At 37.0% G+C, this 16693-nt stretch overlaps 1 protein-coding gene across 1 annotated transcript; it reads right to left on the bottom strand.

Annotated features, from left to right (window-relative positions):
* Positions 1 to 273: 273 nt before the first annotated feature.
* LOC141843606 (cytochrome P450 714B3-like) lies at positions 274 to 2919 on the bottom strand. The gene is given in 6 exon segments (XM_074731657.1): positions 274 to 699; positions 776 to 1036; positions 1038 to 1134; positions 2010 to 2248; positions 2314 to 2540; positions 2634 to 2919. Coding segments are annotated over 6 exon segments (1536 nt in total).
* Positions 2920 to 16693: the final 13774 nt, after the last annotated feature.

Genomic DNA, 16693 nt, shown 5'->3' with positions numbered 1-16693 from the left:
GGCAATTTGACCCCCTCAAGCAACTACCTATCCATTGATCAATGAATCAACATAACTTTGAAAGAGCAGTTTCAGATAATAACATCTTCAGTCGATAAGATCAATGGATAAGATATTGGATGCTCATCTGTTTGTATGGCAACAATATTTTCACCATCAGCAGGGGTAAACATAATATGGAGAAAAAACAAATGAAGAACCAAACTTCCAGTTGATAGAAAGTGATGAACCTACTCGAAGTGAAATTGCTGCCTCTTGTTTTGTTGATTTTTTTTATGCCTTCTTCAATAGAAGCTGCATTCCAAATTCAGGCACTACAATCAACCTCAAGATGGGAGAGTGGCGGTAGTTCGGCGATAATGTGAAGCTAAACTTAACCAGTAACAGCGAGAGTACAACCTTCAGCTCAACCATGGCGAAGTGTTGGCCGAGGCAAGTTCGAGGGCCCATTCCAAAGGGCAAGTACGTGTGTGGCAGTCGACAAGCTCCAAGAACACCTCCAGAAAACCTCTCTGGCTTGAATTCAAGCACATCGGACCCCCAAATGGTGGGATCATGATGCAAAGTGGAGACTGGAATAAAGATATTCACTCCTTTGGGGATGTGAATGCCTCCGAAGTCCATGTCTCGTAGTGTCTCTCTCGCCACGAAGGCTCCCGGTGGGTACAATCTCAGCGTCTCTTGGATCACCATCGTTAACTACGACCAAGAAAACACAGTTAGATATGCAGAAACGAAATCAATGATGATAATTGGGATGCAATTGTTTGCTTACGATCTTCATCTTGTGAAGCGAAGTGGAATCCAGCGGCCGGCGGCCGCAGAGCTCCGCCGCCTCGGTGCGCGCCCGCGCCTGCCACTCCGGGTGCAGGGCCAGCAACATGAGGCACCAGGAGGCGGTGACGGCCGTCGTCTCGTGGCCGGCGAAGTAAATGTTCTTACAGTTGTCCACGACGAAGCTACTAGCGACGTCGTCGCTGCCCGCGCTTCTTAGAATGGCCTGCAGCAAGTTCTGGTGCTTCTGCTCGCCTCCATCGACCTTCCCGCTGCCTCGCCAGTACTGTTTTCGTGATCAGGGACTTTATCTCTTCGTTCAGTCTCCACGCTTCCCGGGCTCGTTTTGTTGGTAGAAATCTGACATATTTATAGATTAAGTATTGAATGAGACGAATTTGCTATGCTGCACGATAAATTCGTGTGTGACCCGTGCGCGACTCCTTGACCCATCGCTGCTGTCGTCACCCTCGCCACGCCGTCCGACCACCGTCCGCAGTCGCCTCGGCCGCGATCGACGCGCCACTTGCCGGCGCTTCGGCCAGTGCCGGATTCCGGCCGGATAGTGGCCGGAATCCGACGTAATTTGCTCGGAAAACGCCGCTCCCCACTGTGCGCCACTGTCGACGGCTATCAATCGGATTTCGACCGAATCACGGTCGGTGGCCGAGGAAGGACCAGCGTTCCTCCCATTCCTCGGCCGGTCTCCAGCCGCGATCGTCCGGCTCGATCGTCATCGACCGCCGTTACCAACCAAATCGCGGTCGGAGACTGGCCAAGGAAGGACCGCGTTCCTCCCATTCCGGTCTCGGTCTCGGCCGCGATTCGGCCAGAATCCGGCCCGATCGCCGTCGACAGTGGCACATGCCGTTTCCGACCAAATCGCGATCGGATTCTAGCCAAATCGTGGTCGGAGACCAGCCGCCGGTCCTTCCGGCCGCGATTTGGTCGGAATCCAACCGCGATTTGGTCGAGAAACGACGCGCGCGCACTACTGATTCTGTTTTGCCGAATTCTGTCGGATTCCGACCACTATCCGGTCGGAATCCGACGTCGGACGGAGTGCCGGCGAGTAGCGCGTCAATCGCGTCCGAGGCGGTGGCCGGACGGCGCGGCGACGGTGGCAGCAGCGGCGGTGGATCGCGGGTGTGTGCACGGGTCACGGATTCCTCGTCACGCAGCATAGCATTCCTGTTGAATGAGGTACTCGATCGTACTTTTATAAAGTTAATTACCTTAAACCAAAGATTTCAGCAAGAATACTTGACGCTGAAAGATTCTCCTGGAGCTCTCTCAGCTTCAAGAAGATATCCTTCCCTCGGACATAATCGCTGCCAAAACATGTTCTTGAAATAACGTCCGCCGAATAGCACCTCAACTCCTCTTCAACTTCTATTTCTGCACTCCTCTTCAACTTTTCCTCCCATGACGCCAACAGTGAACTTGCAGAATCTACCATCAAATCCACCATTCCCTGCATGTTTCTATGATCACTTTCAATTCTAATGACAAACAAAAAAACTGAAGTTTTTTTCTTACCTTGACTTTGTCAGAGAAGAATTCTGGTGCCAAGATTTTTCTCTGGCGAGCCCAGACTTCTCCACTGGACTTCAGAATGCCTTGACCGAAGAGAGGCTCATGCGTCTTCTTCTGGTGAGAAGCCTTTCCCAAGCTCAAAGAGGAACAAAGGCTTATTTCCCTAACTAAATCTGGCTGGCTGAGATGCAAGGCCACCACATTGCAAACTGAGTAGCAAAACACTGGACCTGCATGAACAATTCATGCATGCTAGCTGATGACTACTGTTCTATGGGAATTCGAAGGTAAATAAATATATAGAAGCAAAACTCATTGATCACCATAGTCTTTCCTCCACTTATCGAAGTATGGAAACACCATGGGCGTATATCCATGCTTTATTTCGTGTCCAGCTCCTGGAGGATTTACTGTCATTTGAAGCCTCTTTATTTCCTTTGAATTTCCAAAGAGAAAGGAAGGTGGAGGACCTACGATTCCCTGCTGCCGCAGCTTTCTACGGATACTTTGTGGCTTCAACCAAAGGAGATAATACCAGTACAAAATCAAGCTGAAGACTCCCGTCGAGCACAAGGAAAGCAACATCTGCAAGCTTACTTCCATATCCATTTCAAACAGCTAGCTCTCGTCTGTTTATTTCTTTTATTTGTTTGAGAGTGCAAGAAGAATATTTATAGGTGATGTTATAAGGTTGATGCTTAATGGATTGCTTTATTTCTCTCACTTTTAACTCCCTCGATAACAAAGTTTCAAAAGCACACACTCGAAGTTTGGAAATTCCCAAAAAGGATACTATGGTTTTAATTTTTTTTTTGAAAGGATACACTTAGTTTCAAAAATATCTTTCTCGTCTTTCAATCATATATTAAAATAAAAATAATAATTTTCTTTATTTAAACGGATTGAATCGAATCGAATCGAATCGAAAACATGAAAAAATAATAATAATTTAATTATTTTATTAAGGAGTTTCATATAAAAGTCATTAATGACTTTAATTTTTTTTAAAAAAATTTAGTCATTAAATTGGTGATCTCTTAAATTATTTATTTTTAAAAAAATTAAGATTTTAATAAAATATTAAAATATATAAATTATAAAATTAAAGGAATATTAATGAAAAAATTGTTTTTATTTATTTGTTTTTATTTTTATCTTTTTTAATAGTTAATTACAAGAGAAAAAAATTACATTAAATCTTAAAAATCAAAAATTAAAAAATTACTTTGATGTTGGTTTGATTAAAGCATCACCACCTTAATACTATTTTGATCAAATCATTACCATTTTGGTGTTAATTTCATCAAAATATCATCACTTTTGTGTTCATGTCTTAAAATCATCACAACCTTGATGTTGATTTCATCAAATATCACCACCTATAGGACATGTACTAAATTTTTAAAATAAATTGTACACAATTAGAAAGACTTTAAATATGAGATTTTAGACTATGATGAGACTAAGGAGAACTGTAGAAACCTATACGACTTGGATTGGGTCTCATCAGAACTGTTTAAGGGCACTAATAGTTTTTGCTTAAAATTCATTGACGAACCTATAGGATTTGAAATTCTAAAACATGGACATGAAGTGTAAGAGGAGAGTATAAATAAGGTAGATATGGTATGAAATATGAGTCCGAGCTAATTGACACGTCGATTAAAATTTTAAAATTAGACTATGCATGGCTAAGGTCTTGACTTTGAAACTTTAGGACATGGTGAAACTAAGAAACACTGTAGAAACTTGAAGGACTTAGATTGAGTCTCATTATAGCTGCCTAAGAGCATCAATGGGTTTTGCCTGAAATTCATTGATTGACCTAGATGATTTGAAATTATAAAACCTATACATTGAGTGGGAAGAGGGGAGTGTAGAGAATATATAGATGGTGTGTAACTCTAGTTTTGAGTCTTCTATATAAAGTTATGGGTCTGTGTCAATTGACATGCTAGTTAAATTTTTGAAACAGACTGTGCAATATTAGGAAGGTTTAAATTTGAGACTTTAGGACATAATTAGACTGAGAAGCACTATAGAAACTTATAGGACTTGAATTGAATCGCATCAGAGTTGACTAAGATTGTTAATGAATTTTGTCCAAAACTCATTGATGGGTCTTGAGGATTTGGAATTCTAAAACCTAGACATGGAATGGAGAGGGGAGTGTATAGAGAAGATATAGATAATGCACAACCCTAGTTCTGAGCCTCCTACATGAAGTTATGAGTGTTGATTTCTAAGGATCAGGACCATAGTGGTGTTGTTTTACAAAAATTAGCACCATTGTGTTGGAGAAATCACAACACAACGGTACTAGTTTTGAAAGATCATCACCATTGGTGTTGTTTTATGAAGACCAACACCACTGTGGTAGAGAAATCACAACATATTGGTGTTGGTTTTGAATGATCAAGACCATTATGGTTCTCTTTTATAAATATCAACACCACCATTATGGTGCTAGTTTTCACACTATAGTGGTATTGGTTTCGAAGAATCAAGACCATTATAGTGCTAGTTTTCAAAGATCAACACTAATATATTGGGCAAATCACAACATAGTAGTGTTGATTTTGAAATATCAGAACTTGTGTGATGTTGTTGTTCAAAAATTGAAACCAATGCATTAGAGAAATCAAAACATAATGGTGCTGGTTTTAAAGGATTAGGATCATTGTGTTATAAATAGTACCAATAATGGTCTTGATCCTTTGAAACCAATACCATTGTGTTGTGATTTCTCCAATAGAGTGGTGTTGATCTTTATAAAACAACACCATTATTGTATCGATCCTTCAAAACTAGCACCCATAACTTCATGTAGGAGGTTTAGAACCAGGGTTGTATACCATCAATACCTTTTCTACACTCTTCTCTTCCACTCCATGTCTAGGTTTGAGAATTTCAAATTCTCTAGATCAATCAATGAGTTTTGGACAAAATTCGTTAATGCCCTTGGCCAACTTTGATGGAACTCAATCCAAGTTTTGTAAATTTCTATAGTGTTTCTTAGTCTTACCGTGCCCTAAAGTTTTAGATTTAAGACTTGCCTAGTCATGCATAGTCTAATAGCAAACTTTAATCAACGTGCTAATTGACACAGATTCATAATTTCATATAAGAGAATCAGAATCAAGGTTGCACACCATATTACCTTCTCTATACTTTTCTCTTTCACTCAATGTCCAAGTTTCAGAATTTCAAATCCTCTAGATTCATTAATGAGTTACAGACAAAGCCATTGATGGCCTTAGACAAATTTGATGGGATCCAATTCAAGTACTATAGGTTTCTCCAATTATCCTCAATATCATCGTGCCCTACCGTCTTAGATTCAAGCTTCCTAGTTGTGCACAATGTGTTTTTAAAAATTCAACACAATCTTGTAGGTGGTGATGTATTGACGAAATTAACACCTAGGTGGCTATGCTTTGAAGAAGTCAAAATAAAAATAATGATATTTTAACGAAATCAATACTAAATTGTGATGTTTTTATGAAATCAGCACCAAAGTATTAATGATTTGACCAAAGCAGCATCAAAGGGGTGATGTTTTAACCAAACCAATCCCAAAATAAAATTTTTTAAATTTAATTTTTAATTTTATTTAATTTTGTTTCATTTTTTCCTCTTGTAATTAGCTATTAAAAAATAAGAATAAAATAAAATAAAATAAATATTTTTTTTATTTTTATTAATGTTCCTTTAATTTTATATTAAAGTTAAAAATAAAAAATATGGATAAATTTAGTAGATCATTGTGAGTTTAATGATGTAAATTTTTTTAAAAAATAAACTTTTTATGATCATCAATTACTTTTATATAAAACTCTTTAATCAGGCGAGAATATGTAGTGATGATGTGGATAACGAGTAAAAAAGGAGATGGGGAAAAATGGGTACAATACTCATTCAGAAAATCTCGACCTCTCTACTTCTAGCTTGTATATCCGTTATTAATCAGATGTCGACCTCATATGAGGGCGGCGCGTTCCCTAGCACGTGTACTGAGTTCTTTCTAGCCTCAGGCAATGCACACTAAGCTCCTACTGTAATCTTCGTAAAATACTTGCATCACATACTGATCTCAGGGACCTCATGACTTGGTTTCAACAACCGACCTTATGACATGGTTCCAGGCTCAAAAGCCAACCTCATGACATGGTCCCAAGCACAAAAGCCGCCCTAATGACATGGTCTCGCCTCAAGAGCCGACCTCATGAAATGGCCCCACCTCAAGAGCCGACCTCATGACATAGTTCCAGCCTCAGAAGTTGACCTCATGATTTGGTCATGACTTGGTCTTAGCATTACCCAATGAGCTCAATTAAACACTCCGGACTGCTTGGCTATAACTATGAAAGCTTGGTCATACGCTTAGTTCAGCTTGGCTATACATATAAATGAGCTCGGCCGCTCACTTAAGTCAGCTCAGGCATATACGGGAAAAATCAAATGCATACTTAGTTTAGTTCGGCAATTCATATAAGCTCGGACAATACTCGCACAGCCCGACCACTCATATAGATCGGCCACACATCTTCCGACCTCAGGCATCAGATCAGCCATCAACGGACTATTAGGCCTACTCCTTCGTCAGAATTAGCAACTCATCCAAAAGGATAAGGATACAGACCGAGTGCTCAGACTTGGTCCTCAATCATTTTAGCCGTCGAATAAAGATAAACAACACCTCTAAGCCATCGGATGTTTGGAAACTGTCATAGAACTATCCGTTGATGGCGCCGTCACAACCAATCATAAACGAAGAGATCCAGAGATCGCGCCCCCGCTATATCTATATAAATCTCACAAGTATGAAGAAAAAGGGGAATTCTCTACACATACTACCACTTATTATATTTTTTCTTTTTCTGACTTGAGTATCAAAATGGTCTCGTCGGGAATTCCCAACACTCTACTAATCCGTTCGTTCAATTTTTTTCTCCTCAGGTCTTTCTCATCGACGGAGTCCCAAAGATTGACATGACATTATAATGACTGATGGTTTGACTATCATCCGTATCAAGCCAGAACACTCTTTAATAAAATATTTTTTTTAAATTTTTTTTCTCGATTCGGTTCGACTGAGTGCGTTTCAATTTAAATAAAAAAATCAAAATTACTTTTGATAAAGATAAACTATATTAAGAAGTTGTCACGAGCGAGCACTAAAAAAAAAATAATCAAAATTTCACTTTAATTTAGGATCGAATGACGAAAAAGGTATTCATGGAATTCAGTGGGCCCTTTAGAAAAATTGAAATCACGGTGTGCCTTTAAATTCCCGAACTTTTAGACCTTTGCTTAAAAAGCCAAAGCTTCAATTATTCCCGAGGAAGATTGAGTCAATGAAAATTCTTAAGCTCGATCGTACCTTTCCAAAGCTTTATTTGTCCTTTGTTCTTCATTTAATTTTCCAATACTTTAGTCTGGTAATCTTCAATTGTTTAGTAGTATTATTGCACACACCAATGCTTTACGAAACAATTATCATAATTATCTTCTTGCGTCGTCACCTTAGTTTAATCTTCGATTAGACAGCAATGTGAATGTGGAGGCAGGAATCTGGTGGAGCATTAATTAATTTAAGTCCAGATAAGGATGAAGATGGATGAGTTATTATATTATTGAAGCTAAGCTGCATCATCAAGCTATCTATTTTCAACAAAGTCCGAATTGAAGACTATCCATCCCTATGTATTTTACGACGCAATGACTCGCCTCTAATCCAAGGATATAACATAATTGAGTTGATATTCAAGTCATAGACGTTGAGATACAATCAAAGTCTCACGTTAAAAATACATAGAAAATATTTTAAATTATAAGATGGAAAATATCTCATTGGTATAAGGCCTTTTAGGGTAAAGTTCAAAAATAAAATCATGAGAGTTTGAGTCTAAAGTGAATAATATCATACCATTATGTAGATATATATAAATTTCATCGGATCTAACAATGGTATTAGAGCAGACCTATATGGTCTCATTTGGGAACTATCACAAAGGAATGACTAGAGTCCGTTGGGACTGTATGACCTGTTTAGATGCGGTGAGAGAAGGTTCATTAACAGAAGTACAAGGGAGGGAAAGAGAAGTATTTATATTCTCTTTGTTTGAGAGGAAAGAAAGATTTATTAACGTAACATGTGTTACCTTATTTGAGAGAAAAGGAAAGAGAATAAAATTATAAAAATATCTTTACTTTTTAAAATAAATCTATATATGAAAAAATATATGTAGCTCATGATACCAATAAAAATTAATATTTATGACTTAAATAAATAAAAAAAATAATGAATAGACATATAATAAATATGCGAAATATAAAATCTGTACACTTTGGTATGATAAAGGATAAATCAACATATATATATATTTTTTTTTACAGAATCTTCGGAGAAATTTACAACAAAGATCGACGTCGAGTAGTGCGAGCGATGAGATCCTGTGACGACTGCGTTATATGATGAGGAGCGATGGTGCAAAAACCTAATAGATAAATTATTTTAATAATTAATATTTTAACATAAGTATAAAATTGGAATAAATATTTTTAAAATTTTCCTTTCCCTTCCTTACACCCCGATTTGGAGTGTAAGGAATTATGTCGATTCATGGGCATGCAAGGGGAAAACTTACCCTTCTCTCCCCTTCCTCCTCTTTAACTCACTCCATCCCAAACAAGGGTCCAAATTCTCTTTCTCCTTCCTTACCCTTCTCTCTCTTTCCCTCACCTCCTCCCAAACGAACTGTTAAGGGAGTGGGTCCGTTGGGACCCGGACCAGTAAAGGGTCTATTGGACTATTAAGGGGGGCTCCAGTGGTCCTTTGTTTGAGGTGTAAATTATTGGGATATAATCAAAGTCCTACATTGAAAATACATAGAAAAGATCTTGGGGTTATTTGAGGGGTAGATTGTTGAGATACAATCAAAGTCCCACATTAAGATGGAAGATATCTCATTGGTATGAGATCTTTTGGGTAAAACCTAAAAATAAAATCATGAGGACGTGGGTCCAAAGTGGATAATATTATACCATTTTAAAGATATATCTGAATTCATCAAATCTAACAATGGTATCAAAGCTAAATTTATGTGGGGACTCTCGACTGTCGAGTTGAAGTGGAGAAAATTGTTAGGCTCTAAGATGCCCTAGGTGGAAAGAAATCTTTGTAGTACCTTTTGTTTGGATGAGACAATTGTCTTTATTCTTTGAAAGTAGTCCATAGAGGGCTTGTCAATGGGATTTGCTTTTTCTCTATCTTTCTCCGAAGCATTAACTGCTTAATTTAATACATATATACCACTTGTCTTCCTAGTGAATTTAATTCGTTGTCAATTGAGCACTAACTAGACAAAATTGTTAGGCTTGGCACTAACTAGACAAAATTGTTAGGCTTGGTGCAAAAATATACTGATTCTGTTTCCACTGTGAACCACCTCAAATACACGTGTGCCATTGTCAAAACACTCATGATTGCTAGGTAATTGTTATTCCTGGGTGGTGGGTGAGTAAAAATTTAATTAAATTGAATAAATCGACTGAATCGACTGAATTAAAAAAATTTAATTTGATTATTTTAAAATTTTAATTATTTTTTTTAAATATCAATTAATTCAATTCGATTTCAATATTAAAATTCTTTATTCGATTAAATAAACGAAATTAATTAAACTAGAAAAATAATTTATAATTTATAAATAAATTATAAATCCTTAATTAATTAGTAAAATTTTCATAATATTTAAAAATTTTATTAATAGTTAATTTGGTCGAAAATTAAATTAACCGATAAAATATCGATTTGTTCGATTTTTATTGAAAAATTCGTTTGATTGGTTCAAAAAAATTGATTTATTCGGTTTTCGATTAATTTAGTTTAGTTCAATTCGATTTTAACCGAATACTTAGCCCTACCCCTCCTATTATAAGTTTTAAAATCTTCATTGATTTATTCCATCTTCAGCAAAAAGTAAAATTCGTCATCTCAACGGTCTCACTTAGTCAGTCCCACGACCATTTATGAGGAGGTAAATCGAGAAGCTGTAATTGATCACGACGGAGGAAATCATTACCTCAGTTTTATTGAGATTCGATCCTTATCCATTTCAATAAGTCTGTCATATCATAATCAACTCAATTATGTCTGGAGACTTCATTGATTTATTTCTGTCACTTGTCAAGATTAACTCTTGATCTTTAATAATTATTGTGGCATGACAATACATGGTGTTCTTCTTAACTAAAGGTGAAATCCCTATGTATTGAAGTCACATCATATGATCTTTCATTATGGGTACCAAGTCTTGTTTGCTCGAGCATATTCCTCAATGACGAGTCAAGTGATGAAGAAGACACCCGAACCTTCATAAGAAGCAACTCTTTGTTTTTACAAAAACTTCATTAATATCCAATAAATGTCTTTCTCACACAACCTAATTAATAATAGTTTTAGACATAAAAATTTCTTAAAGATAAGTGTTGGTGTAATCACTTGTTAAGATTGGGTATGATCGATACTTTGATGGATTGGACAAAGAGTTTATGTTAGGATTCTTGTCGTATTTGATATATTTTTGAGTCGCAAAAGACTTGGAGATATATAAATGGTGATGACTTGGCATGACGATGGTCAGATGATAACTAGATGGTTAGAGGTTTGTGATGATCGAAGAAAGATGATATGAAGCATCTAAGGGACCATAGGATTAGAAGCATCATTGACTAAGTTGAGGAAGCGAACTACGTTGGCGAAGGTGTGAAGGATGACACTAGGAGTTATGGGCTTTGGGTGCATCCTGTAGGATCGATGAAAGTACTAGAGGGGAAGGGTGAATAGTGCTCATAAAATTTTCATTTTAAAATTCTTTCTTTTAGAAGTTTAAAGTAAGAACATAGAGGAAAATAGAATAGCATATAACTTGGTTCACAACCCAGTAAAAACAAAGTAAAAATATTTTATTTTTACTTGGTTCACAATCATCGACTGCTACTCCAAGGTCCGCAATCGCTTGGATTGCTTATGATTGGGCAATCACTAACTTTCTCCTTTTCGAACAATTATTCGGGGGTAGAGAAACCTCTTTACAAGAATAAATAATGCAGTAACGATTTATCATATGTTTGGAAACCAAATGTAAGTTAATTAAAATAAATTATCAACAATGATTAAGTAGTAGATGTAGCTTCAGTTATTGGATAGCAAAATAGCATGGGCGACTTGATTTGAGCATGAATGAGGGCTTTAGAGCTTATGAGTTGATGATTTGAGTCTTCTGGTCAAGCTTTTTTATAGGAGCTTCTTTATATGAAATGCAAGTTCTAACATGACAGTTAGTAAATTGTTCGATCTTGACTTTAAAATCTGAGTAAACTCTTAGTCGGATCGTCGTCTTAATTTACTCTCGTAGAGAGAACTCGTCCTTACCTATCCTTCTTTTCAAAAGGACTTCTCCACTCCGAGAGCTTACCTTTATTTACCCTTTGTCAAATATCTAATCCAACTGACATGTTCAAGCTTTCTCTACTTAACATTCGATCATTGACCCATTATGACTTCGTTTGACTTGTGTTTGGTCCTCGCTGACCCATCGAGCCTGTCCTTCTAGATATCTAGTCCAACTGATTTATCTGAACTTTTTGTTTGATGCCCAATTCTTTTGATCAGCTAAGTCTTCCATTGCCTAGAATCCGATCCACCTGATTTTTTTTTAAAGTTACCTACACACTAAACTAGGTACATTAGATCATACAACAACTTAATTTTAAACTTTTTTCAATATCAAAACTCAGATTCAATCATATGATGTTTGTTATACTAATAATTTTCTCCTTTTTAATGTCTAAAAACCTGATTTAAAGTTAAGAAAATTCATGTAAATATTTTATTTTCAAAGCTCCCTCTAAATTTAAAACTCCCCCGAATTTAAATTTCTCCCTGAGGTATACAAATAATAAGCTTTCGTCATAATTTTTTAACTTGTAAATTTCAACACTTTAAACTCATATTCTCCCCTATTGACATACATAAACATGGGACAAATATATTTTTCAAAGACATTAAGATTTGAAAAAATTATTTTTTATTTCAAAATATTGAAAATATAAGTTTAACATTACAAAATTTTTTCCAAATAATTTTTAGAATAAGTCTATGGAAATAAAATAATTTTTCAAAAATATTTGTAAATATTTTTAAAGGACTTTTCAAAATATTTTCAAAGTTTAGTAAATTATTTCAAGATACAGTCTTATAGAAATAAACTTTGAAAACTCATTTTGTAAAATGCTTTCAAGATAAATTTTGAAGTCTCTTTTCAAAATTTTCAAAGTATTTGAAGGTTTTGAAACTAATTTTCCAGACTTCAAAAGAGTTATTTTACAAAACAATTAAATAACATTTTTACAAAATAATTTTCAAAACTAAGCAATAAACACTTAATTTCTTAAAATACAGTAATTAATTACTTAAAGAAAAAAAATGCATTTTACTACATAAACACAAAGGTATTTAAGCGGTAAACAATTAAATGCAATTGAGGAAAAATTAAGCAATTAATTAATGAAATGCACTTAGGATAAGTTTAATTTGATATTCTAAGAATCCAAGCATGCATACCATGCTTAAACATGCATTGTTAACTCAAATTCTACCCAAGCATGTAATAAGCAAAAAGTGCATAAGCATAGATTAACCATAAGTTCCATGCATTGTTTGAAACTACCAACCAAACAAATCTAGCTCTAAGTCAAGCAAACTAATACAATGATAGTGGTGTTGCCTATGTTGGCCACAATGTTAGGCTCGTGGCATGCCCATCATCACTGTTGTTGCTTGAGCGAGTCGAAGTGTCAGTTGATCCGCTGCTTGAGTGAATCAAAGCAGCCATCATCCACTACTCGAGAGAGTGAAAACGTCCATCGATCTCCTACTAAAAACAGGGATATGAATCATCAAGCTCTGAAGGGACTACCTAAGCAAACTCTGGAGTAGGTAACTCTAGTAGCGGACTAACTGCCTCAGCAGCCTCTGGCTCAACCTCCTCAGGCTAGTCCTCCTCAAGCTATGCAGTGCGTCGTTAATGAACTTTATAGACCAAGGTCTGGCCCCTCTTTTCTATGCCGGCTAGGGACATATTTCTATAACCTATCTGATCAAAATGGTCTAACAAATATTTGACTCTTCCTCTAGTAGTGTCAATGTTGAAAGATGAGATCATGCTAGTGATGATATGATAGTATGTCATATGTAGCTTTTCAGAGTTGCTAAAATCAGAATAGTAAATAATGACTCTAAAAATGAGTAAACCAATGTTGATGTCTAGGTGGTGTCTAAATGCATACATCAGGAATAGATGAAAGGGTTGATCCCAAGTCACCACTAGTAAGATGCAACCTATGATAACCTTAAATGATGCATAATATGGAATGCTAAGATTGGTGGCATAGACAAGAGGATAATAAGGGGTATGCAGAAACTCTTGATGCATTAGATCTAGGATGATGTCAGAAAATGGCTCAGATCAGGGTAGTTTGGGAAGCAGAAGAATGAGTTGTTAGATAACCTAAGGTTTAAAAATGTTCTAACCATGTCTACATTAAAGAGGATGTCTCGAGTAGCTACCCTGGTCCTATAGTGTAGGTCATCTATAGGAGTAAGATTCTGCACACAAGTCAGTGTTAATATAGTGGTTGTAGTAGACCAGGTGTGCAATAGCATAGTAGTTGATAATCTCAACTATATTAGGGTAGTAGGTGTTATAGAAAATACCATCAAAGTACAGGGTACCCATCCATAATTAGGTCCTAGATGGGAAGGATAATCTAAGTTCCGCGGAAGCAAATCTAGGGTCCATACTTGGGTTGGAGGGACCAACTTGACCTTGGTTAATACGACGTTTTTAACTACAACATAATATTAAATGAAATAATATAATTGATACAAAAATGAAACAAGGGAGGTTTAGGATTGTTACCGAGGCATTTTGAAGAACTCATAGGCTTGGACTCGGTGGAAATCTTAAGAAGAAGGAAGAGGAGTAGTTGTTTGTGGTGAGGTTGGCCTTCCCCGACTTCTATTTTATAAGGTCTAATTGGTTGACTAGGTGAGTTTATCGATCGACAGATAACTTCATTATCAATCAACTGAATAGGCTTTTGTGGGTTCCGAGATCGTTCAATCGACCTATTAGGCTGGATCGATCAACTTGTAACTGACATCTTCACAAAACTCCTTCATGAATTTGAGTTTAGCACACTCAAAAGACAATTTAGAATGTGCTTGGTAGACTAAGGATAAATTTTTTAAATCATTTTTATCACAAAGTTTTTCTCAAAAATAGGATTTTCAAATCTACTATTATTTATATTTTTCAAAATTCAAAATTTCAAAATTAATTACTCATCATTTTTTTAAAAAACTTAGTTTCAAAAAGGATATTGTTAAACACCACTTTGTTAGGGACCATGTCACTAAGAGAGAGATTGTACTTTACTATGTTGAGTCTAAATCGAACTTAGCTGACATCTTCACAAAACTCCTTCCTAAATCTGAGTTTAGTACACTCAAAAGGCAAGTTTGAATGTGCTTGGTAGACTAAGGATATATTTTTTAAATCATTTTTATCACAAAATTTTTCTCAAAAATAGGATTTCAAATCTACCATTATTTATATTTTCTCAAAAATAGGATTTCAAAAAAAGATGAGACTTGAGTCGACTCAAGGTGACTCAGGAGTACGACTCAGAGTCAAAATCTATTTGGAAGACTCTACATCAGATTGGAGTCTGTTGGGTTGCAACGATGCAAACATAGTCTCAACATCTAAAACACATGGAAAAGATCATGAGTTTAAAAGGATGAAAGATATCTCCATTGGTATGAGGCCTTTTGGGGAGAGCCCAAGAACAAAGCCATGAGGGCTTAGGCCCAAAGTGGACAATATCATACTATTGTGGAGATATTTTGATTTCATTAGTTCTTATAATTGGTATCAGAGCGAGACCGCTCTTCACCGGACTAACCGCCGGAAGAGCCATGATCCAGATCTAACCATGTGGGTTGAACCTTAAAAAATAAAGGAAGTGGGTGCTCTCGTGTCTGAATCAAGAGAACCAGACACCAGGTGAGAAGTCCTAGTAGGTCGGGTGGACCGAGGGGCAAAAAGTCCTAGTTGCGGCTAGGTGGGAAGTCCTAGTAAGTCGGGTGGACCGAGAGGTAAAAAGTCATAGTTGCGGCTAGGTGGGAAGTCCTAGTAGGTCGGGTGGATCGAGGGCCAAAAAGTCCTAGTTGCGGCTAGGTGGGAAGTCCTAGTAGGTCGGATGGACCGAGGGGTAAAAAATCCTGGTGGGTCGATGATTCAGACATCAAACGGAGGCTTTCCGTTTGAGGGAGGTCTGTGGTCCTTTGTTTGAGGAGGGGATTGTTGGGTTGCAACGGTGCAAACATAGTCCCACATCTAAAACACATGGAAAAGATCATGGGTTTAAAAGGATAAAAGATATCTCCATTGGTATGAGGCCTTTTGGGGAGAGCTCAAGAACAAAGTCATGAGAGCTTAGGCCCAAAGTGGACAATATCATGTCATTGTGGAGATATTTTGATTCCATTGGTTCTTACAGAGTCGACTCGAAAGACGACTCGAGTCGACTCAGATAGCGGATAACGAGCGAGAAAACAAAAGCTATCGGGAAGAGGCCACGTAGGACTCGAGTCGACTCGAGATCCCATTGGAGTCGACTCGAGTGCAGTATAAAAGAACATCTCGAGCAGCAGCTGAATACAAGAATTTCCAATGATTCCTCCATGCTATTTTTGAGACATCGGCGCCTTGTTTGTTCCCGTGCATCCTAAGAGTCGTCACTACACCGAGTTCGTTAGAAATTAAAGATCCAGTACGATCCGGCATTGACTTTGGTAACAAGTACTTAAGTTGTAATTTAATTTAATTGTTTCCAAGTCTGAAATTGATTTTTGTAATCGCTAACTTGTGTCCGTAAGGAGTAAGTTAATTTAGTGCATTGCCCGCAGTAAACAGTCAAGGACCGTGGGCCTTGGAGTAGCAGCCTTGGGCTGTGAACCAAGTAAAAGAAAAGTGTTCTCTGGTTTTTGTCTCTTTTCTTTTCAAGTTAATTTCGCTTCAGTGTTTTTGCTTCCGCTTAAATAATCAAAAATCTGAAAAAGTGTAAACACGCTATTCACCTCCCCTCTAGCGTGTTTCCTCGATCCTATAAAAAGTTGGCCTTAGCCTAGGCACTCCCAATAGAGATCATGCTCCTATAGACTTAGGTTAACCACATCTCACAAAGCACACTAGATATAACTTATTTGTATATTGTGAAATCTAAAATGGTGTGAGATGCATAAGGTAAA

The sequence above is a fragment of the Curcuma longa genome, chromosome 12 (genome assembly GCF_044706935.1).
Source record: "Curcuma longa cultivar G26 ecotype Majalengka, Jawa Barat chromosome 12, ITB_CL_G26_1.1, whole genome shotgun sequence".
Taxonomy (NCBI): Eukaryota; Viridiplantae; Streptophyta; class Magnoliopsida; order Zingiberales; family Zingiberaceae; genus Curcuma; species Curcuma longa.
Note: the sequence above shows the minus strand (reverse complement) of the source record. Positions and strands in the feature narration are given on the sequence as shown.